We start from the raw sequence: 24,291 nt of genomic DNA, 5'->3' as shown, positions 1-24,291 counted from the left end.
CCTAGTAACTATGGGGTGTGGGTATAAGTCCTGGTCCAAGTCCAAAGGGCTGAAAACCAGGAGCACCAATGTGACCTTCCTCTACTTTTTTGTTCTATTTGAGGTCACAGTCAGACTGGGTAATGCCAGCCGTCATTGGTGAGGGTGATCTTTATTCAGTCTACCTATTCATATGCTAACCTTTTCTGGAAAATCCCTCACAGACACACCCAGAAATAACATTTTACCATCTATCTGGGTATCCCTTAGCCCAGTCAAGTTGACACATACAATTAACCATCACAATCTGTTGGTAATTTGTAAGTACATTGACTATTCCTCTGAGAGTGAAGGCCCTTGATCAGAGAAATGATCTAATCTGACTTAGTTTTCAAAAGAATCACTCAAGCTACACCGTTAAAATTAGTCTGTGATATTATCTGTAAAACTACTGCAAGAGTCTATGTGAGAGTTCATGATGGTTAAATAGAAAAATAATGGGAATATTGTAAGGGTTTAGTGACTAATATTCCTGTATGAAGTGGATAAAATTCTTTCAAGTGAGACTTTTCTCTCCCTCCAGTGAATAATTTAAATTCTCAGTCTTTGTACAAAGGAGCACACCTGGAGTTCCAAGTCAGAAAGAGAATCCAAGGGGTCCTGTACATCTTGATTTATGCATTTGAAAACATAAGATCTAATAATGGATACTGAAACTGATGTTTGCTTTATCCCTTGGGGCACATTCAATCTAGTACAACTTACACACTCTTAGTTTGAGCTCAGTAACCATGTGGCATGTTTAATTCTTTGATAAATGCAGTTTTGCCTGGGCCACAGTGAAGCTGATAGGGATCTGGTAAGGTCAGACAAATAAAATCCTCAGACAGATAATTCCTACTAGAATAAATATAAGCTCATGAGGGAAAATGTAGCATTATGACTTCTCCAAGATCAAATATACATGTTTCAAGTAAAGGATTTGAAATTGCGGGGGGGGGGGGAGTCATAAAAGGGACAAAAAGTGTGGTCTGAAGCACATGATTGTCCCATGTAGCATTTCAAAAATGTTGGAATCAGCCCAGCAAGGACCCCAGCACAGTGATAATAACACAGTAGATGCTTCATTAGCCAAAAGGATGGACTTCTAAAAGTTTTATGAGCTTTCCGGGCGCGGTGGCTCACGCCTGTAATCCCAGCACTTTGGGAGGCCGAGGTGGGTGGATCACGAGGTCAAGAGATCGAGACCATCCTGGTCAACAAGGTGAAATCCCGTCTCTACTAAAACTACAAAAAATTAACTGGGCATGGTGGTGCGTGCCTGTAATCCCAGCTACTCAGGAGGCTGAGGCAGGAGAATTGCCTGAACCCAGGAGGCAGAGGTTGCGGTGAGCCGAGATCGTGCCATTGCACTCCAGCCTGGGTAACAAGAGCAAAACTCCGTCTCAAAAAAAAAAAAAAAAAAAAAAAGTTTTATGAGCTTGTCTCAAAGTACTCAAAGTAAAATGAGTGCCTCAAAATTAGATATCCAGTGTGGTATGTATTTCAAACCTGCTTTATATTTTAATAACTCAATAATAGCAGCCTATAGGGAGGTCAGTTTGGTGTTTCTTATTTTTATCACCAAGTCTGACTGACAAAAAGGGAAATACTAGCAGCCATTCATGTGGTAGTCAAAATTTAAATATAGTCTGTTAGGGGCAATGCAGTATTAATGCCATGCCAGGAAATATTGGCCCTTCATGAGAAAAGCAATTATGTTCTATTTTTATATTTAGATTAGATCCCAGCCCAAGAGAAAGTAAGAAGAGACAAACACTTTAGGTAGTAGCCAATAGAAATTAAAAATGATACAAACAAACGGAAAAACATTTAATGCTCACAGATAGAAAGAATCAATATTGTTAAAATGGTCATATTGCCCAAAGCAATTTACAGATTCTGTGCTATTCCTATCAAACTATGAAATTCTTCACAGAATTAGAAAAAATTTCTTTTAAAATTCATATGGGACCAAAAAATGAGCTCAAATAACCAAGGCAATCCTCAACAAAAAAGACAAAGCTGAGCACATCATATTACTCGACTTCAAAATATGCTAGCCTACAGTAACCAAAACAGTATGGCACTGGTACAAAAACAGACACGTAAAATAATGGAACAGAAGAGAGAACCCAGAGCTAATGCCACATACCTACAACCATCTAATCTTTAACAAAGATGACAAAAACAAGCAATTGGGAAAGGAATTCCTATTCAATAAAATGGTACTGGGATAACCGGATAGCCATATACAGAAGATTGAAATTTGACCCCTTCATTACACCATATACAAAAATCAACTCAAGATGAATTAAAGACTTCAGTGTAAAACCTAAAACTATAAAATCCCTGGAAGATAATCTGGAAAATCAGCATAGGAATGGGCAAAGACTTCATGACGAAGACACCAAAAGCAATTGCAACCAAAACAAAAATTAACAAGTTGGACCTAACTAAACTAAGCAGCTTCTACACAGCAAATGAAACTATCAACAGAGTAAACAGACAACCTACAGACTAGGAGAAAATATTTGTAAAATATGCATCCAAAAAAGGTCTAAAATCCAGAACCTATAAGGAACTTAAACAAATGTATAAGCAAAAGTCAAACAGCCCCATTAAAAAGTGAATAAAGGGCATTAACAGTTTTCAAAAGAAGACATACACGCAGCCAACAAGAATATGAAAACTTGTTCAACATCATACATCATTAGAGAAATGCAAATCAAAACTACAGTGAGATACCTTCTCACACCAGTCAGAATGGTTGTTAATTAAAACTAAAAAAATAACAGATGCTGCCAAGGTTTCAGGGGAAAGAGAACGCTTATACACTGTCAGTGGGAATGTAAATTAGTCAACCCGCTGTAGAAAACAGTTTGGCAGTTTCTGAAATAACTTGAAGCAGAATTATCATTCAATCTGGCAATCTCATTGTTGGGTATGTACCTAAAGGAACAGAAGTTATTCTGTCATAAAGACACATGTACATGCATGTTCATAGAAGCACTATTCACAATAGGAAAGATAGGGAATGAACCTAAATGTCTATCAATAGTACACTAGATAAAGAAAATGTGGTAGATATATACCATGGAATACTATGTAGCTCTAAAAAAGGAGGAGATCATGTCCTTTGCAGTAACATGGATGCAGCTAGGGGCATTATCCTAAGTAATATGGGAACAGAAAACCAAATACTGCATGTTCTCACTTGTAAGTGGGAACTAAACATGGATTATATATGGACTCAAAGAAGAGAACAACAGATACCAGGACCTACTTGAGGGTGAAGGGTGAGAGGAGGATGAGGATGGAAAAACTACCTATATTCTAGGTGACAAAATAATATGTACACTAAATTCCTGTGACATGCAATTTACCTATATAACAAACCTGCATGTGTATCCCTGAATCTAAAATAAAAGTTAAAGAGAAAAGTTCATAGAAGGAAGAGCTTTCATGCGCATAAGTTTTGGGGAAGTCTGGGGAAAGAGTTTTGGGCAGTAGGACTCTGTAGAGTTTTGCTAATTAAAAACTGAAGAGGAGAAATCTTCCTGCATGACAGTATGAGGAATTCTGTTGACCCACTGCCTAGTGAAACTAGTAAAAACTATTTAAAAACAACCGTTTAAAGCCTCTATAAATGGTCATAAGGATGGGCAGCAAGTGAATAAATACCTATTCAAATAATCTACAAATATTCCATAGATTATCATCAGGTATTAGTTTCCTATGGCTTCTTTAACAAGCTACCACCACCGTGGTACCTTAAAAGCAAGTTATTCCCTCACAGTTCTGGAGGTTAGAAGTCTGAAATCAGTATCACTGGGCCAAAATCTAGCAGGGTTACGTTCTCTCCAGAAGTTGTTCTTTGCCTCTTCCACCTGGCAACCAGCATTTCTAGGCTTGTAGATATATCACTCCAATCTTTGCCTCTGTGGTCACATTACTTTTTCTCTTTTGTCTGTGTCAAGTCTCTTTCTGCCACTTTCTCATACAGACCTTTATAACAGATTGTCATATAAGGTAATATTAACAGATTAGAGGGATTAGGAAGTAGATAACTTTTGGGGAGGCTATTACTCAGCCTACCATCTTTCAAAAAAGAAATAATTAGATTGACAGCTGAATTCTCAACAGAAACTATAGAAGGCACAATACAACAGTATGATGTGTTCAAAGAACAGAAAAAATATGGCTGCTGCTTTAGAATTCTATATCCAGAAAAAAATATACTTCGATAATGAAGGTGAGTAATATTACATTGCACATGTGTATGTGTGTGTATCACCTTTTGTTTATCTATCCATTTTTTGATGGACACCTAAGTTTTTTCCATATCTTGGCTACCACAGTATAATGCTGCGATGAACATAGAGTATTTTTTCTTTTCATCCTTCTGCCATGGGAAGACACAACAAGAAGTCCTTTACCAGATGTTGGGCTCCTCAATCTTGGACTTTAGAGCCTCCAGAACTGTGATCCAATAACTTCTGTTCATTATAAAGTACCCAGTCTGTGGTACTCTGTTATAGCAGCAAAAACAGGGTAGGGCAGTATGTTCTCCAATCATAATGAAATCAAACTAAATAATATAACAAAAGAAAGGTCTGTAAAGTCCTCAAATATTTGCAAATTATATAACACATTTTTACAACCCATGTTTCAGAAGAAGCAATTCAGGGAAATTAGAAAATATTTTCAAATTAAATTAAAATTATAACATAAGAATCTGTGAGATTCAGCCAAAGCCATACTTAAAGGGAACTTTATATTCTTACATGCTCATATTAAAAAGAAAGACAGGGTTCTAAGCAATAATCTAAGCTTTCTCTCTTAAGAAACTATAAAAAGAAAATCAAACAAATCTAAGGCAAGGAGAGAGATGGGGATAATATGGATAAGGGTAGAAACTAATAAAACTAAAATTGGAAAAACAATGACTAATATCAATTATTCTGGTTTCTTTGAAAAGACCAGAGAAGCTGAAATACTGAATGTCAGAATGATAAATATTTAAAACAGGATTGTTGAGAAGCTATGGCTAAAGAGTGCAGCTAAAAGTCTAGGGGACTGTACATATAAAGTGAGGGATACAAGAGTTTTAAGAAAGGGCAAAAATGACAGAACATGTAGTATAACCATAAAATTAATAAATCTCTTATTACCTAGTAGTAATGTTTAATCATTTAACAGTGTGGAGTAGCCCACAAATCATTTAAATATACAGCAAAAGCACATAAAGTAAACAAGGTGAGAACATGGAAAAATAAGAAACCATTTTTATATTGCAAAGCGAAAGATGCTGGCTGAATATAAAATGATGTTGGCAAGAAAAAGTATTGGCAAAGATACTAGTATTTACGCATTTCATTTTTTTTTAAGAATGTGAACCCATATTTTAAAAGAAGAAAAAATAAAAATACTATGAGATTATCCCATTGCAAATAAATAAATTTTGTATATATATTTTATATCTGAAAATCTATAGACATACATTTAGATCAAAACAATTTGTTAAAATTCAGAGACTTATGAGTTTTAGAAAAAAAGCTGTGGAACAAATAGTAAAAGAAGTACTCACAGGAAGAAAAAGGATGTGTATTTCTTCTAAAAGGGAAAAAAAGGAACAAACAAGATGGTGGCAAGGAAATTCTGAGGCACAAAAGCAATACAGAATCAAATCAATGTGAGAGACCACTAGTGGTGAGGTTAGGACAGTGTGGGCATATAAACATTAAAATGGAGAAATTATGACTACAGAAAATAAATATGTGAGATGAGCACATAACACCTCCAGTACAGAAGAAATATTAATAAAATCATAAATTACAGTTCTGTTTACATGGTACTGATTTTGTGAAAGACAATCATATGCTAACTGAAGAAGCTGTGATGTATAATCATCTGGGAAGAAAATCGTTGATCATTACTATTAAAATCTTGCATTATTCTTATGAAAATAAAGGAATGTTTAAAGAAAGGTGCACTTTTAGACATTGCTTGGAATTAATGACAGAAATGACTGAAGCACTTTTTTAAAAACATAATTTGTTTATTATGAGCCTAGGGAAGAAACATAAATGACCTTCACAGTAATGAATATAACCATAATAATTCCTTCTGCCAAGATTGCCTATACACAGTCCTTTATACAGATATTTGATTCAACCATATCATGTAGAATATAGTTTAAATATAAATATGATTTTCCTTTAAAAATATAAGTTAATACTTTTTCTAGAGGGACGATTTTAAAAACAAGGTAGATTCTTATCTCTGTAGCATTGTATTTGAAAGTGTGAAAAAAACTGGGTGACAACATATAGCCTACTAATTGTGTTTCAAAGTATTTGTTTCTTTCTGGTTACAAAAATGGTAAGCACTTCAGAGGCTGAATAGAAGAATCAAGCAAGAGGTTGATAAATACTGGAAACAAGCTCATTGCCTGAAGAGAGATGGCAAGTGGTAGTGCACAAAGCAGGAGCCTGATTGTATCCTTGGGCTGAGGATCTGGAGTGGGCAGCCTAGAAAGGCCAAAGTGGCTAGAACTTGCAATGCAAAAATTTTAGAAAAGAGAAAGGTACACAGGGAGATCTTCTGAGCTCACAGAAAGCTGGGCATAATTCTCATTCCCAACAGGTAAAGTGCAGAATCTCACAATTGATAGGGCATCAAAATGGTTTCATCTTAGTAATGAAGAAATGCTGACCATAGACTAAATACTACTCTTATCTCACATAACAAAATTAAAGCATGACCCAAAAGAATCATATTATTTCCAAGAAACTTAACTACGGCCCAGAACAAATCTCAAGAATATGAATTTATAGACATACAAAAATACCTATCACACATCAAGGTAAAGTTCACAATGTCCAGAATCCAATCAAAATTATCAGGCATTCATAAAAAAATGACTGTAGGATGAATGATAGCAAAAAAAAATCAATTGATAACACTAACATACAAATGAGACAGGTAACATAGATAAGGGCAATAAAAACACTTATTAAAACCAAATTACATATGTTCAAGAAATAAAAGGAAAAATTAAACAGGTAAAATAGAGATATAGACAATATTTTTAAAACTCTACATCATCGTTGATATATGAACACTATAATGTCTGGGTTAAAAAATATAACCATGTGGATTAATAGGAGATGAATCATAAAAGAAGAAAAGATTAGTGAACTTGAAGATATAGTGATAGATACTCTCTAGAATGTAAACAGAAAAAAAAAAACCCACTGGAAATAATGAGTAGACCATCAGTGAGCTATGAGGCAACTTAAAATAACCTAATGTAGATGCATTTGGAGACCTCATAAAAGAGAGGAAATATGGAGGATAAAAATCATTTGAAGAAACACTGAATGTAAATTATCCAAATTTGATGAAAACCATAAATCTACAGATCCAAGAAACTAAAAGAATTCCAATAACAGGAAATATGAAGAAAACTGTACAGTACCTCCTAATAAAATCACTTAAAACCAGTGATAAAGGGAAAATCTTAAAAGTAGAAAGAGGCAAAAAGGCATTTACCTACATAGGGATGAAGTTAAAGACAACAGCATATTTCTTGTCAGAAACAATGAAAGCCAGAGAAGAGCAGAACAATGTCGTTAAAGCATTAAAATAAAAAAAGTGAACCTAAAATTAATAATGTCTGACATTCACTGGCATCACAGTGAAAATATGTTTCAAATCAAAGGTGAAATAAAGTATTTTTCAGAATCAATCACCAACAGAAGCTCAATACAGGAAATGTTAAAGCAAGTCGTCCAGGCAGGCAGAAAATGATACTGATAGAAATCTGGACAAACACAAAGGAATGAAAATCATCAGGAATTGCAACTTCATAGATAATATAATTTCTCTATTATGTAAATGTCTTTAGAATGACTGGTTAAAGCAAAAAAAGTACTGTATTGTGAAGTATATAACATTTTTAGGAATAAAATGTGTCTCAACAATAGATGAAAAGCTAAGAGGGGAGAAATGGAAGTAAATTGTGGTTTTCATGTGTTTGACTCTTCTGAATTCCAGTGGTCAGCTCACTTCCTTTTTGTACCCAAGGCCCTAGCACAGTAACCAGGTGGGCCTACATATGTCAGGCATTTAAGTACCACTCCTCATTTAAAGTGTGAACACAGTGTGACTGGAGGGGATCTGTGAACTCCAGACCCAAATTACTCTTCTTTGTTGAATAAGGAACTCATAGGAATCACTTCACCTTGTGTTCTTAAAGGGAATGAAGTTATACATCTTTAACAGACTTTAGTTGAGATTAGGCAATCTGAATATCAGTAAAGGGGGTTTTGTGTTATGTGCTGTGCTGGGGGAGTAGAGGCAACATACATAAGTAAAATATACCAAGCTCTCTACTCTTGTTCAGGATGGTTGAATGTGATCTAAGAATACTTTCAAAATAAAGTGAAAATGCCCATCATGTTATTTGGTGCAGCACTAAGACTTCCTTTCCCAGACAGTTTGAAGCAGGGCTAGGAATAAAGGTGAAGATAGGGATTGAAGTCAAGAGGAAGGAAGAGCCTATGCAAATTCCAAAGAAGAATGGTGCATTGGAGGGAGGGAGTGAGTCGCATGCTGAAAATAAAAAATACACTAGTGAGCAGGAGGACAGTGTGTATCTATGTGGTTAGGTCAGGGGATGGGGTGGGGGCACACAATGAGGAGCTCGGGAAACCAGAAATGAAATTGTAGCATATCCAGAGAATTGAGAGTTTGGGAGGTCACAAGCTTTTGGCAATGCGTAGGAATGAAGTTGAAATTCTGTGCAGTAGACAGAATGGCAACCACATAGATAGATGCCTGTGCCAGGGGATGAGAAAGTCCATGTCTGGGAAGGGCCTTTTGCACAGAACTTCCCTAGTAGTGCTCAGGGGTGTCAGGGTGGCCCAATGCTCTAAAGGAAGAAAAGGTGCTGGGTGGACAGGACTATGGGATTATAGTCCTCAATTCATCCACATCGCTCAGTCTTCCCCATGTTCATGGACTGAAGTTCTGTGGAAGGCTTCTGTTGAAATAAGATTTTCCACATCTAAAATTTTGACAACCACTTTCTACCAACTAGATACAAAATACATCATGAAGTACTGACCCCCAGGTACTTGGACCCCAGATTGTTTCTTGCCCCTTGTTCTGTTTGTTATGATACTCTTTATTTAGTTACCGTAGAGCTACCAGCTGCCAAAAACAGCACACTACATTAGAGGAGATAAGTGTCTGGGAAGTTATACACTTAATCTCGGACAGCAGATGCCAAGAGCGCTTAAAGTAACATGATGTAGCAGATCCAACATTGAAAATGGATGATATATAAATCTGGCCAGGCACAGTGGCTCATGCCTAAAATCCAAGCACTTTCGGAGATCAAAATGGGCAGATCACCTGAGGTTGGGAGATTGAGACCAGCCTGACCAACATGATGAAACCCCATCTCTACTGAAAATACAAAAATTAGCTGGGTGGGGTGGCACATGCCTGTAATCCCAGCTACTCAGGAGTCAGAGGCATGAGAATCTCTTGAACCCGGGAGGAGGAGGTTGCAGTGAGCTGAGATCATGCCATTGCACTCCAGCTGGGGCAACAGAAAGTGTCTCAAAAAGAAAGGAAAGAAAGAAAGAAAGAAAGAAAGAAAGAAAGAAAGAAAGAAAGAAAGAAAGAAAGAAAGAAAGAAAGAAAGAAAGAAGGAAAGAAAGAAAGAGGGAGAGAGAGAGAGAGAAAGAAAGAGAAAGAAAGAAAGAGAGAGAGAGAGAGAAAGAAAGAAAGAAAGAAAATAGTGATAAATCTATATACAACATGAGACAGCTGAAGGAGGTTGCAGTGAGCTGAGATCACGCTATTGCACTCCAGCTGGGGCAACAGAAAGTGTCTAAGAAAGAAAGAGAGAGAGAGAAAGAAAGAAAATAGTGATAAATCTATATACAGTATGAGACAGCTGAAATATATATGCAACTATATATAGTCACACAAATGTATATATGCATATGTATTTGTTTATACAAATGTACGTTTATATACATAAATACATACATATATTTATACATATACACACACGTATACATGAAGATATACATATATTTGTATATATACACAAATATGTATATAAACAAATGTATACACACATATCTAGAAAACATTCTCTATTTGGATTTCTGGAAATGTTCGCTCTCCCTTTCAAGCCTCCTATACGCTTTTATCCTTTATTAAGCTTTGTGTAACTTTGATTACCAAATAAATGTGTTTGCAAGAAACGGAATGGCATCATGTAGCATGTAGACCAGTATCTACATAATAATCACTTGATTTTACCTAAGCCTACAGCCTCAAATTACCTCTCATGATGCAGCCAACCTAATATCCAGTCATGGCCCCCAACCAGATAGACAGACCCCCCTTTTCCTACTGCCTACTCCACAGCACCACCTGGACACACTACAGCACCTCTCTGACTACATAGTGCACATAGACCTCATTTTCCACACTCTGCCTCACCAAATGAATACCAACTCTTCCTCCTTCACCCTCACACTCAACTAAAGGAACAGCATCACCTAGTCACAACCTCAGAAGTCAGATCAATAGCAATTCTCTCCATCAGTTCATAGTCCCTCACTTTCTAAAATGCTCACATGTCTTTCCACCTCACAATCTTCTCCACACCCCACACAGAATGAATTAAGGGGCTTGCCACTTTCGTTTGTTTTGTTGACCTGGTGTTTCCTTAGCATGTGTTCAATAAATGTTTGCTGGATGAAGAAATGAATGAATGAATGAAATTACCAGGCATGGGAAATAACTGATTTAAATTTTAGAGCCTGCCCCCACCTGGGCCTCCTGCCTCCATGAGGAAACCTACACTTCCCTCACCTGTGATCACTTGAGTTCACAATTTCCCTGGAAACTACCACTGAGAGGGTCACTGTGGATGCCTCCTACCCAAGCCCAAACACCATCATGGAGATAAGGATGCTCCCAACAGGACAGTGCATGATGCTTCCTGCATTGGACCGTGCACATCCCTGTCAGTTTAACAAGAAAAAGTGCCATCTCTACTGGGTTTCCATCCAACCTGCCCATGTCCACACCTTGGGCCAGCCCTCAACGCTAGGCAGTGTCTGGTGGCAACATAGGCCAGTGATTACAGCTTCAGGACACCTGCCCCCTTGTGGTCCAAGAGTTCAGAAGATACAGAAGACCATTTGAGACATGGTCACCACCTGTATCATTTTTATTGTATATCCACACACTGTGCTTAATGTGCAGAGTCTGAGCTGATTAGTCCCAGGGCACTCTTCCTCCAGTTTCCCCTCCATGCAGCCACACTACCGTCTTCCACTGCTCATTGGCAAGAGGCTATCGCTCATCAGTCAGCAACCCATTGCCATAGGCCAGCCTCTGTGGAGGGTCCCCAAGGGATAAAACACCAGCCCCTAGCAGACATGAAGACAGCTCCCAGATCTGGAATGCTGGAGACGTTGCACAGGACTGCTGGAATGGTCAAGAGAGGCAGCTTGCCCAGAAAGATGAAGGAAGCCAGCCATACTCTTCCTGAAAGAGGGAAGGAAATTCTGAGGGAGGGTGTGGTGTTCTGCATGCTGCCGATGCATTCAGCCAACACGCCTGCACATTCAGATCACAGAACCCAGTCCAATTGGTGATGATGGTCCCAGATTTCCCAAATCTATTCCTGCATATTGTCCTATTCTCCCTCCTCCCTTCTTTTCCTCAGGTCCCTGATCCCACTGGGCTGAACTCTGGATTCAGAGTGCTGAGTGCCAGCTTGCCAGGGGCTCTGTGGTCTTGATTTCACATGTGGTCTCTCTGATAGACTCTGGCAATTGCTCTCCCCTGGATCCTCCCACTGCACCTCATAGGCTGAGGGTGTTCTTTCTGCTCCACTTCCTTGGCTCCTGATGAGTCTGACCAAATTATTCTCAAAGCAGTGTAGAAATGTCCTGTCCACTTTTCAGAATTTTAAGTAATCTGTGATTTTTATTAGAATGTGAATTGGTACAGCATTTTTTGTAATGAAATTTTAAAATATTTATAAAGTGTTAAACTATTTACAACCTTTTCATTTTAACCCAATGTCCATGTTAATACATTTCTTATAAGAAAACATTCATGTTTGCCTGATAATTCATATTTAAAGATGTTTATTTTATTCAGTTCATCATGCAGCAAATGGTAAACAATGTATGTGTTTATTAGGAAGAAAGAGTTTAATTAATTGTGGTGCATGCCTGCTTTAAAATTATAGGAAGTAGTTTCAGAGAGAGATCCAAGACGGCCGATTAGCAGCAGCTCAGGATTGCAGCTCCCAGTGAAGGCGCAGGGAGTGAGTGGACGCCAGACTTCCAGATGAATTTTTGTTGCCCACGGACCAGGACATTCCCAGCGGAGGAGCCCCACTGGTCGCCAGTGGGACTCTTTTGGCCGGCGTGGCTGTTTTGCCGTGTTCTGGCGCTGCAGTTCTCAGTGCAGAGTATGCAGGACTGAGTGCCCTTTTAATTGGCATTTGGAGCTCCAGGAAGGCAGAGTCACCCATTCAGCTGATTGAAGAGGGCACTGAAGCGGGGAGCCAGACCAGGAGATTCCCGGGCAGAAAAGTGCCACGAATCTCAGCGCTGCTGTTTCAGCCAGCATGGTAGCTGCACGGAAAATTGCATAGACCCCGGCACCTTTTCAGCAGGCGACTGGGGCACCTGGGAGAGAGTCGACCATTCAATTAGGAAAAGAAAAAAAGGGGGCTCCAAGGCAGGGAGCCAGGTGATCGGACTTGGCTTGTCCCACTCCCACAAAAAAACAGCAATTGGAAATGCTGATGGTTGAGAGTTTCACAGCAAGCACAGCTGAACCCGGGAAGGTCCAGCTCTGTGGGGGAGGGGCGTCTGCTGAAGGAAAACAAAGAAACAGAAATAACATCATCACCAACAAGCTGGACGTCCACTCAGAGACCCAATCTGAAAGTCAGCAAATACAAAGATGACAGGTGGATAAATCCACAAAGATGGGAAGAAACCAGAGCAAAAAGGCTGAAAACATCCAAAATCAGAATGCCTCTCCTCCTTCAGGGGATCACAGCTCCTCATCAGCAAGGGAACAAGGCCTCACGGAGAATGAGTGTGATGAATTGTCAGAATCAGGCTTCAGAAGGTGGCTAATAAGAAACTTCTGTGAGCTAAAAGAACATGTTCTAACCCAATGCAAAGAAACTAAGAACCTTGAAAAAAGGTTTGACGAAATGCTAATGAGAAAAGACAATTTAGAGAGGAATATAAGTGAATTAATGGAGCTGAAAAACACAATACAAGAACTTTGCAAAGTATGCACAAGTGTTAACAGTCAAATTGACCAAGCAGAAGAAAGGATATCAGAGGTCAAAGACCAACTCAATGAAATAAAACGAGAAGACAAGATTAGAGAATAAAGGGTAAAAAGGAATGAGCAAAGTCTCCAAGAAATATGGGACTATGTGAAAAGACCTAATCTACGTCTGATAGGTGTACCTGAATGTGAAGAAGAGAATGCATCCAAGCTGGAAAATATTCTTCAGGATATTATTCAGGAAAACTTTCCCAACTTAGCAAGGCAGGACAATATTCAACTCCAGGTAATATAGAGAACACCACAAAGATATTCCTCAAGAAGAGCAACCCCAAGGCACATAATCGTCAGATTCACCAGGGTTGAAATGAAGGAGAAAATGCTAAGGGCAGCCAGAGAGAAAGGTCAGGTTACCCACAAAGGGAAGCCCATCAGACTCACAGCAGATCTCTCAGCAGAAACCCTACAAGCCAGAAGAGAGTGGGGGCTAATATTCAACATCCTTAAAGAAAAGAACTTTCAACCCAGAATTCCATATCCAGCCAAACTCAGCTTCATAAGTGAAGGAAAAATAAAATCCTTTGTGAACAAGCAAGTACTCAGAGACCTCATCACCACCAGGCCCGCTTTACAAGAGCCCCTGAAAGAAGCACTACACATAGAAAGGAACAACCAGTATCAGCCATTCCAAAAATATACCAAAAGGTAAAGAGCATCAACATAATGAAGAATCTATATCAACTAATGGGCAAAACAGCCAGCTAGCATTAATGGCAATATTAAACTCACATATATTAATATTAATCCTAAATTTAAATGGACTAAATGCCCCAATCAAAAGACACAGACTGGCAAAATGGATAAAAAGCCAAAACTCATCAGTGTGCTGTATTCAGGAAACCCATCTCACATGCAAGGATACACGAAGGCTCAAAATAAAGGGATGGAAGAAGATTCACCAAGCAAATGGAGAGCCAAAAAAAGCAGGAGTTGCAATTCTCGCCTCTGGTAAAATAGACTTTAAAGCAACAAAGATCAAAAGAGACAAAGAAGGACATTACATAATGGTAAAACGATCAATGCAACAAGAAGAGCTAATGGTCCTAAATATATACGCACCCAATACAGGGGCACCCATATACATAAGGCAAGTTCTTAATGACTTATAAAGAGACTTAGACTCCCACACAATAATAGTGGGAGACTTTAACATCACATTGCTATTATTAGACAGATTAACGAGACAGAAAATTAACAAGGATATCCAGGACTTGAACTCAGGCCTGGAACAAGTAAACTTAATAAACGTTTATAGAACTCTCCACCCCAAATCTACGAAACATACATTCTTATCAGTACCACATCACACCTACTTTAAAAGTGACTACATAATTGGAAATAAATCACTCCTCAGTAATTGTATAGCATTTCACAGGTTTCAATGAAATATTGGTTGGCTGCTTGTTTGTTATTTTCCTCCCTTCTTCCTTCCTGTCTCCATTGTTAAGCACAATTATTGGCATAAAAGAGGTTTTCAATACCCATTTTTAGACTGCATTCTAGCCTGGGCAATAAAACAAGACTCCCGTTCTCTCTCCCTCTTTCTCTTCCTCTTTCTTTCTCTCTTTCATTCTTTTTTTTCTTTCTTTCTCTCTTTGTTTCTTTCTTTTTTTTCTTTCTTTTTCTTTCTTTCTTTTTTCCCTAGGGAAAAAAAATAGTTTCAAAAGAGTTGTATATATGTAATGTTGTGGGAATAGCCCATATCCATTTTATGAAGTGACAAACACTAGTGGCAGATCAATATCCACATCATTATTCTCTTATATTAAATAAAAATAATATATTGTTATAGTTTATGTGTCAATGAAGAGCCTACAGTCAGCTTTAAAATAATACACACTAGATAGTTAATTGTGGGGACCCCTGAGGAGGGGGCTAAACCATGGAGAAGTTTTGCAAATATTAAAATTGTAAATTATCTACATTTCTATGTTTGCAATAAAAATATACAAACTATTACCTTTTAAATAAAAAATATTTACACCTAACAACAGAAATAGCAGCTGTGTCAGTTAAAGTAACTGCTAGCTGATACAACAAACCCTGAAATTTGAATGGCTTGACACAACAGAAGTTTATTTTATGCACGCCTAAGTTCTGATGCGGTTTGGCAGAGGCTCTCCATTCCCACATGACCCAGGGATCCGAGTTACTTCCACCTTGTGATTCCATCATTTCAACCTGAAGCTGCCATTTTTGCCATTTAAAGGAAGGAGAAAGCATGGAAATGGCACATTGGCTCTCACATGCCTGGATGTGACATACAGTGTTTCTGTTCATGTTTCAGCAGTAAGGTATTCTCACTTTTCTCCTCCTAACTGCAAGTGAACTGTGCTGTTCCTATGTGTCAAGGAAGGAGAGGAAGACAAGGTGTGGGCGAGTACTATAGTCTCCCCCATAAACTGTTACATAGTAAGTGCTCAATAAAAAGCTATAATTTTGTGCTACACAATCCACCCCATTTTCAGGAGGAGTTTCTGAGAAGGTCAGATTTGCCTTGAAGTTCTCCAGCTTGTTTGCCTTGAAGTTATTCAGCTTATTCAAGTGCCTAATATGTGACTGATGCTTTCAAATGTAGGATCACAACTGTCCCAGAATCTTGAAAGTCTCAGCAGGAAGGCTTCCCTTTGCAATACCCTTTACATTTTTAACTTTTATTTTAGGTTTGGGGGTGCATGTGAAGGTTTGTTACATAGATAAACAAGTGTCACAGGAGTTTGTTAGACATATTATTTCATCATCCAGGTATTAAGCCCAGTACCCAATAGCTATCTTTTCTGATCCTCTCCATCCTGCTACCCTCCCAGCCTCAAGTAGACAACAGTGTCTGTTATTTCCTTTTTTGTGTTCCTAAGTTCTTATCATTTAGCTCCCTCTAAGTAGGCTGAAAACATTCTCTTCCATTTGATTCCACCACATGCCTAAACTTCTGTCAGGTGCCTCTAGGCACACTGAAAGCCAGTATTTTCCTGTGGGGCAGCTAAGCAGATAAGAGGTAATAGAAGGCTGCTTAATTATTGCTTTTTCATCATAGCTGACATGTATTCCAAGGAATCATTTTTCACCTCCTAGGGTACCTCAGGGATTTAGGAATTCAGCCTCAGTAAGTAGATGTTTGTTCCACTGGGACTTCCAAAGTTTTCCCTATCTAATATTCATGAGGGAGGCTTTGGTTTTAAACATTTCACCTGTGTATGTGTTCAGAGGTGAAATCCAAATAACACACCCTGTTCAACTCCAATTTCAAGTTTCAAGGTGGTTCCAAACGCCTTCTAACTTCAGGGTGACATGCCAAAAACTGATGGATAATATGGCAAATCAGACTCTACTCAACCCATTTGGAAAACACTTGGATGAATGTGTTGAAGACAACCAGAGTGGTACACAGTTGTCCAAAAGTCACTGTCCCTGTGTGAAATTTTATATCAAAAAGGTTATTGATATCATAAGACTTCCTAGGTGAGAGATGGGACAGCCAGAGGACTTTTGAAAGAAGGAATGCTTCCTGTCAGGAGGTAAGCAGGTGATTCTGAGCTGTTCTGTGGTGACCAGTAACAAGCTGATCAGTAGGTAAGGTTCCAGAGTGAGACAGGACACATGGAAGTGACCAGGGGAAATGCCCATGGGCAGACTCAGCTCTCAAGGAACACAGTGCACCCCAGGCCCAAATGGTGTTTGATTCTCATTGCCACCTTCTCCAAGCCTACTTTTAGTAAGAAAGACCTTGAGGTCTTTCTTTTTGTCACCTGAGACATGGTACAGTGCTGAGCAGAGAAGTGAAGTACAAGTCAGGAGGTCAGCCTGAGTCTGGTGGAAATGGGAACAGCATGGGCTTTCAAGGGATTCAGAACAGGGGTCTGGTTCCAGCCCTGTTCCTTACTAGCCACATAATCCTGGGAATACCCAGGAAATACTGTTATTATGTCCCAATTCACAAGCCCCGTGAGCCTTGAATTCTTCATCTGTAAGCAGATATGATAAGCCCTGTCTAGTAGGACTGTTGGAGTGTGTGTAATGTAGGTGAAGCACCTGGCTCAGGGCCTGGAATTAAATTAGAAGTTTAAGGAATGGCAGATGGCTGTTATCTCTAATATTATTTGACCCCAGACCCTAGCATTCTGAGATTTTGTTGTCGTTGTTCTCTAGGACTTATCAGAGAATATACAACTAAATAGGGCACAGAATAATAAACCAAAAAAGGAAGTCTCATCAATAAAATTCAGTAAGAAATGCCTCATAGAGAATGTGCTTCAAAATTTAGGTGTGTGGGAGGTTTCCCCAGCCAGATGCAGCTCAAAGTTCCTAGAATTTGAGTCAAAGACCAACTCCTTCCCTTGCTCCTAGCTGCTTTTCCATCCATGCCACTATTTTCATTCATTCTGTTACCATCTAAAATCTAGCCCATGCTTAAAATTGGTCAAATTGCACTTGAGATAACCTAATTAGAACACCTTTTTAATATTTCTGGTTCTCCCAGCCAGATGGAAAAGCAACTGGCCAGTGGTTTCTGGGTCTCGCTTCTGGGGAAACACACCCTTATGTCACAGAAAACCCTTGCAAATAATGGGTGTCCATCACCTAGCTCATGCACTGTGTTCAGCAATACTGGGACAAAAGTGCAAGACACCTTCCACTCCTGCCCCATATAGAGGCTCCTCTCTGTTCATCCACTGTCGAAAAGGAACTGCTCAGAGCAGCTTTCTAAACCAGGCTTTTCTCTCACCCTCTGAGAATCTGGCCCTGGACTCACCAAGCTTCATTAGAATCAACTCCTTCAAAAGAAAATGTAGTTTCCCAAAGCTCAAAAGGCCCCACACAGGGCATTTACACTCCACCACTCTCACCTGGAGCCCCACACCCACACCCCTCTCTTACTTTTCCTCTACATCTTAGAGGACTTATCGCCACCTTGATTATGTGACTTCAGCTCCTAGATTCTACCACCCTGTGGGTAGGGTGAGTCTGGCTTACCTTAGCATCCCCACTACCAACCCAGGGCCTTCCACAGAGCAGATACTCAGTGCATAGAGAAGAAATGAGCCAGTGAACAGGGAGAATTGTTTATTCAGATTTAAATTCTGTTACATTCACAAAGAAGCTAAAGGCAATCCAGGTATGCATATATATTTTTTAAATTTTACAGAATACACTGAGATATAAGGCAAGAATTAAGTATCTTTTAATTTCTTTATCTCACGTATTTTACTGTGAATTCAATCACATTTTTAATGCTTACTCCACTGCTGTTACTATGTCTCAATTCACAAAATAGAATGGATTTCCCAATCTGAATAGAAAACAAGACTTTTACTCCTTAACTACATAAACAGCAATATAGTTGACTACTATTTATAAACTTGCATGCTGAAGTTCAACCATCCATTAAAGGAACATTTGAACAATTCTAAAAGAAACAGAGATACATCTTCAAGTCACTCAATGAAACAGAAACCCACTACTAAGAGCGCTGACTACTCTACTCAGAGAGAAGAATGGGCCTCAAGGCACACGAGGCAGGGGAAGCTGCTGGACAGGGCCCTGGAAAGTGAACTGGCCCAGCCCCCTTCCCCCGGCCCTGGCTGCAACTCATCCTCAGACCCCCTCTTCCTCCTCTCTCAAAGCTGCATCACGCAGGGATGGGTAGGGAATACGAACTCGCGCATTGACCTTGACAACATGCTCCAGGACCTTCACGTAGCTGGTTTCAGCAAGGGCCCTTGGGCCCCACAGGAACTCATAGCGTGCGGGATCACTGCCGGGCACCCGCCGGTACTCCAGGTAGTTTTCCTGCACCCAATCTTGGGTGAGCAGCTTCCTGGGCTCCCCATAGACACTGTGCTCCTTCCCATCATACACCTCCATCACACTCAGCTCCTCCCAGATTTCCTCCTCAGGGGCGCTGTAGCCCTCCATTGCGATCGTGCCCAGCACGAGTATCAGGAGGCCTGTCTTGGGCAAGATCTGATTATCACCCCCGAGGCCATCGTAGGAGAGGCCCAGGCAGGTGACAAGGATATAGGACTGGTCGGTGGGGTCCAATTCCTTCACATCGATGCCAAAGATCATCTTCAGGGACTCGGAGGCTTTGCCAAAGATGACAGGAAAGTAGTGCTTGTAATTTTTGATGACCTTCTCCAGCATTTCTGCCTCTGTGACCGGCTCCTTGGCTCGATACTTGAGGAGCAGAAAATGAGCCAGCTCATCCACCTTCTTACTGAGTGCCGCTTGGAACGCAGACTCTGGGTCAGGAGAGGTGCTTGGCCCCTCCTCTTCTCGGCTGGTGCTGCTGGAACCCTCATTGGGTTGCCTCCAGCGAGTGAAGTTGACAGTAGTCGGGAAGGCAGTGTCTCCCTGAGGACTCTGGGGAGGACCTGTTGACCCAGCAGCAAGCACCTCCTCCACCGTACCTGCGATCAGAGTAGCAGAGGAGGAGGTGGCAGCCTCCTGCTCCTCGGTAGTGGGAGCCTGTGCACCCACCAGGCCCAGGGCTTCTTCTTGGGCCTCAAGACCTTCCTCAGGCTGGCAGTGTTGACTCTTCTGCTCAAGAGACATGATGACACTGGTCAGGGCAGTAGGTGGGAGTGTGGGCAGGAGCTGGGCAATGGAGACCCACAAACCTGGAGAGAGAGGAACCGTGTGAGAGGCCTCAGCTGAGAACCGAACCTTGGAGACACTAACAAAGGCTTACTTACAGATCTTCTCCTTGGTGCTCTTCTGGGACCTCCAGGGAATCCTGTCCTCCTGGTTGGCCTGTCCCCTGAGAACCTGAAGGAGGAAATGAGGAGGCACCTCAGGGTACAGCCAGCCAGCAGAGATCAATCCTACAGGACTGAAAGTAGGGAGGGTGAAACCAGACTCTGTAGTCCATGTGTCCTGGGGCAGGTGGGACACTTGATGTGCATTCAGGGGAAACATTCACTGCTGTCACGGCCTGTGCATCCTCTGCTCTGTGACATGAGGCCACTGCCTCAGACCAAAGCCTCACTGCCTGGTTCCTGAAGCTTCTGGGAGAGGAATCCATGGGCCCTTATGGTGCAGACTGCAAGCACAGCCCTGGCCCCTCAGTGCTATCAAGAGGGTAGGCTGGACTCTGTGACATCCCCACTCTTATGGGGTGGATGGTCCCCTCTGTACACACTCTGGGACTTCACCTTTCTCCAGGCAGGGCCTGGATCTCACTCTTTTGCTGGCTTGAGAAACTCCGATCAAGACCTCACATGCCTGATAGGGAACAGGACACCAGGGATCCCATAACTAGCCACATGTGCCTAGGTCCTCTGAGGAAGGACAGCAAGAGACATCAAAATTCATTGGAACCCATGTGTCCTGGGTGAGGCACCTGCTTGATCTTCACCTCAATTCCTGGCAGGGCCTGGGACCCTCCCTCTACTGACCTGGGTCCAGCCCCTCAGAGCAAGGCCTCCCCCTCCATGACATCAATGATCCCAGGATAAGAGAGGGACCTCTGCAGACAGCCAATTCCATGCTCTTTGGGGTGACAACAGGAGCAGGGCTGATTTCTGTGGGGTCACCATCTACATTCTGGTCCTGGGGTACCCTCAATCCTCCCTCACATTCCTCACCAGGACTCTTGGCAGATCCTGGGACCACTGTGTCTGTCGACCAGACAAGGGTCCCTGTGTTGACCTGAATCACTCTCTGAGAACAAGGTCCTCATCTAGCTGAAATCTGCAATCAGAAGTGAGAAGTAGCCATATCCTGTCACCCCTGCATGCTGACCCCTTTGGTTCTGGGGTGAGGGTTCTGACGGCTGCCTGTGAGTTACTCATCTTTACTCCTGATGGGGCCTGCCCTTCCTTAACCCCCAAACCCCCTGAGATGAGTGGATATTGTCCCTTTACTCCAAGACCTAATTTCTCTGAAGGTTTCCCAACTTCCTGCCTGTGGTACAAGTGAGCTTGGCACCTAGGGCCATCCCTGCCCTGGTCCCTCCTGAGCTAAGAACACGGGACAGCCAGACTCTGTGGAATCCATTCTTTCTGAGCCAGGGTGTTCCCAGTCCTAAGTTGGACACACCTTGGGTCCTGTAGATCCTGGGACTCCTCCCTCTGCTGACTAAAGTACCACTCATCAGACCATATTCCTCTCCTCTCTGTGACCTCCAAGGTGCAAGAAGCATAGGCTACATGTTGCTACCATGCCCAGGACCTCCCAGGGCTCAGGTCCCCATTGATCTGGACTCCAAGGTCCCCTGAGTCCTCCCTCCTCTTCCTTTCCTTGATCCTGGCAGGGCTGGAACCCACCCCTTTGCTGACCTGATTCTCCAACCCTCCAATTCCCGAGGCTGAAAGAGGAGGCACCTCATTCTCAGACAGCAGGGGGGAGGGCTCCCTGCCATGAGGTGCTGGGTCTCCTGAGGCCTCCCTCATCTCCCAGGAGGGCCAGGGCCCTCTGTCTGCTCCCCTGAGGCTCTGCTCACAATACCAAGCCCCTTCCCTCCTTTAGTCCTGGATCTAGATGTCAGGCTCCGAGTTCCTGACCACCATTCCCAGGTTTTCCGAGGGGTTGACTAAGGGAGCAAAAATGGATTCTGCAAAATGCAGTTGAGGATGGGCCTGGGGATGTGAATGAAGGTGGGGATGTTGGGTTGAGGTGTGGGTATAGGGCCCTCATTTCCCTCTCAGCGTCCTGATCTTTATACCAGGCAGAGCCTGGGCCTTGCCCTTTCCTAAGCGGCCCTGCCCTAGGCAGACCAAGCTCTGACTCCAGATTCCCCTGTGGCTTTAGTGACACTGGGAGTGGGAAAGCCTACCCTGAAAGGTGGTCCAGGGCTGGCAGCAGGGGCTGCACTAGATTATTTTGGGCCCTGTATCTGGGATGGGAGCCTCCTCAGTCCTTCCTCTGGGTCTCACCTTGCCTCCTCGCAGAGCCTCGGCTCACTCCCCTCGGCCGATCTCAACTGGCCTTTCAGAACCATGCCCTCAATACTCTCTGGCCCACAATGTGACATCCCAACAGCGTTGGAGGTTCCCTGCATTGACAGCAGAAGTGGAACTCGATTCTGCCCAGTGTGGGTGAGGAGCAACAGATGGGGAATGGGACAGCGAGGCAGTGGCGGATTTGTGGGAGTGGGGGTTAGAGTGGGATCTTGGGGGACCTCAGTTGCCTCTCAGGTTTCTGACCTTGGTTCTTGACAACCTGGGCCATGCCCTCTCCTAACCAAGCCTTCCCTGATCACACCCACCTCTGACTCCAGGACTCCAAAGTCCCCTGTGGCTTAAACAAAGGCGTTGTGGTGGGGGCCGGGGAGGGAGCTCAGCCGGAGAAGTCTGCCCCTGGGTGGTCCAGGACTGGCAGCAGGGGTGGTGCTGGATTACTTGGGGCCCTCCATCTGGGGCGGGGGCCTCCTGAGACCTCCCTCAGCCTCTCACCTTGCCTCCTCAGAGCCTGGGCTCACTTTCCTCTGCTGATCTCAAGCTGCCCCTAAGGAGAACCTCGCTTTTCTCTAATCCCCAATAAGCAAGTCAGTGTCCAGTGGCATCACAACCGGGTACAGCGGGCTTCCCTGGATTGACAGCAAGGGCAGCAGCCGTAATCGTCCAGGGTGAGGGTGGGGGTTCGGTGAGAGGGATGTGGGTGGAAAGGCAGAGCGGATGAGGATCTAGGTTGAGGAATAGGGGTGGGAATGGCAATGAAGTGGCATTTAGTTCGTGGGAGTGGGGATTACAATGGGCTCTTAGGGGCCTTCAGCCCTCCCTGAAATTCCTGACCTTGATGTGTGGCAGAGCCTGGATGCTGCCCTCTCCTAAGCAGCCCTTCCCCGGTCACACCACACCACACTCTGACTCCAGAGTCACTTGCATGGATGGTGTTGGGGTACCGGTAGAAGGGAGGCAGGAAGCTGTTGGTGGCCCAGCCTGAGAAGTCAGCCCTCGAAGGGTGGTCCAGAGCTGGGACTCTCTACCTGGGATGCGGGTGTCCTGAGTCCTCCCTCAGTGTCTCATCTTGCTTCTTCACTGAGCTCCGCCTATCTCAAGCCACCCCTCAGACCCAGAACCTCACTGCCCTCTAACCCTCAATGTGCAAGTCAGTGGCATCACATGCGGGTACCCAGGGCCTGCCTGTATTTAAAGCAAGGGTGGAACCAGATTCCACAGGGATGGCGATGAGGGCAGAGAATGAGGGTATGACGGTAGTGGTGAATTGGGGAGGGTAGGGGTGCTGGTGGGGCATGGGGATGGGAATGGGAATAGAGTGGGGGATGGGAATGGGGGACACTCAGCCCTCTCCTAGGGTCCTGACATTGATTCCTGGTAATCTGCCCCCACCAGTCTTGCATTGATCACACCAAACTGAGGCTCCAGAGGCCCCTGCATCTTAAGAGGCAGTGGGGTGGTGGGCCCCCCCGACATTGAGAAGTCCACCCACGAGGGGCCCAGGGCTGACAGCAGGAGTCGTAAAGGATTATTTGGGGTCGTCTATCTGGGGTGGGGACCTCTTGAGTCCTCCCTCAGAGTCTCACCTTGCCTCCTCACAGAGCCTGGGCTGCCTTCCCTCCGCCAATCCCAAGCTGCTGGTCGGAGCAAGAAGTGCGCTTCTCTCTAACCCCCTAATGCGCAAGTCAGTGGCGTCACATCCGGGCACGTGGGTGTGACGGGGTGGAACCGGATGCTGCGTGGATGGGGGTGGGGGTCTTGGGGTGGGGGATTGGGGTTATGAGGGTGGTAGGGGGCTGGAGAGAATGGGGTGCTGGTGGGGGATGTGAGGGTGGATGGGAATGGGAACGGGGTAGGGGATGGGAATGGGGATGGGGGTTGCTGAGCCCTCTCCTGGGGTCCTGATGTTGATGCCTGGCAGAACCTGCCCCTACCAGTCTTACATTGACCA

The 24,291-nt window shown here is 42.9% G+C and overlaps 1 protein-coding gene across 3 annotated transcripts; it reads right to left on the bottom strand.

Moving 5' to 3' along the window:
- Positions 1 to 18,487: 18,487 nt before the first annotated feature.
- On the bottom strand, positions 18,488 to 24,011 carry MAGEA4 (MAGE family member A4). Of its 3 annotated transcripts, XM_032264112.1 has the most exons (3): positions 23,927 to 24,011; positions 20,136 to 20,208; positions 18,488 to 20,060 (listed from the first exon to the last, which is right to left on the bottom strand). In XM_032264112.1, the coding sequence occupies exon 3, from the start codon at positions 19,993 to 19,995 to the stop codon at positions 19,036 to 19,038; it is 960 nt and encodes a 319-aa protein (XP_032120003.1). In that variant the 5' UTR covers positions 19,996 to 20,060; positions 20,136 to 20,208; positions 23,927 to 24,011; the 3' UTR covers positions 18,488 to 19,035. The 3 variants fall into 3 exon arrangements, with proteins under 3 accessions (XP_032120003.1, XP_032120004.1, XP_032120005.1); XM_032264113.1 differs by having other exon boundaries at positions 18,488 to 20,208; positions 23,927 to 23,989; XM_032264114.1 differs by lacking the exon at positions 23,927 to 24,011 and having other exon boundaries at positions 20,136 to 20,284.
- Positions 24,012 to 24,291: the final 280 nt, after the last annotated feature.

Source organism: Sapajus apella, unplaced genomic scaffold, assembly GCF_009761245.1.
Source record: "Sapajus apella isolate SASKATOON/1434 unplaced genomic scaffold, GSC_monkey_1.0 scaffold142, whole genome shotgun sequence".
NCBI classification, from domain to species: domain Eukaryota; kingdom Metazoa; phylum Chordata; class Mammalia; order Primates; family Cebidae; genus Sapajus; species Sapajus apella.
The sequence above is the reverse complement of the archived record's forward strand: the minus strand, read 5'-3'. Positions and strand labels throughout refer to the sequence as shown.

What these genes read in the sequence shown, in the direction of transcription:
- MAGEA4 (XM_032264112.1), bottom strand. Translation starts at nt 19,995, where the DNA reads ATGTCTCTTGAGCAGAAGAGTCAACACTGCCAGCCTGAGGAAGGTCTT.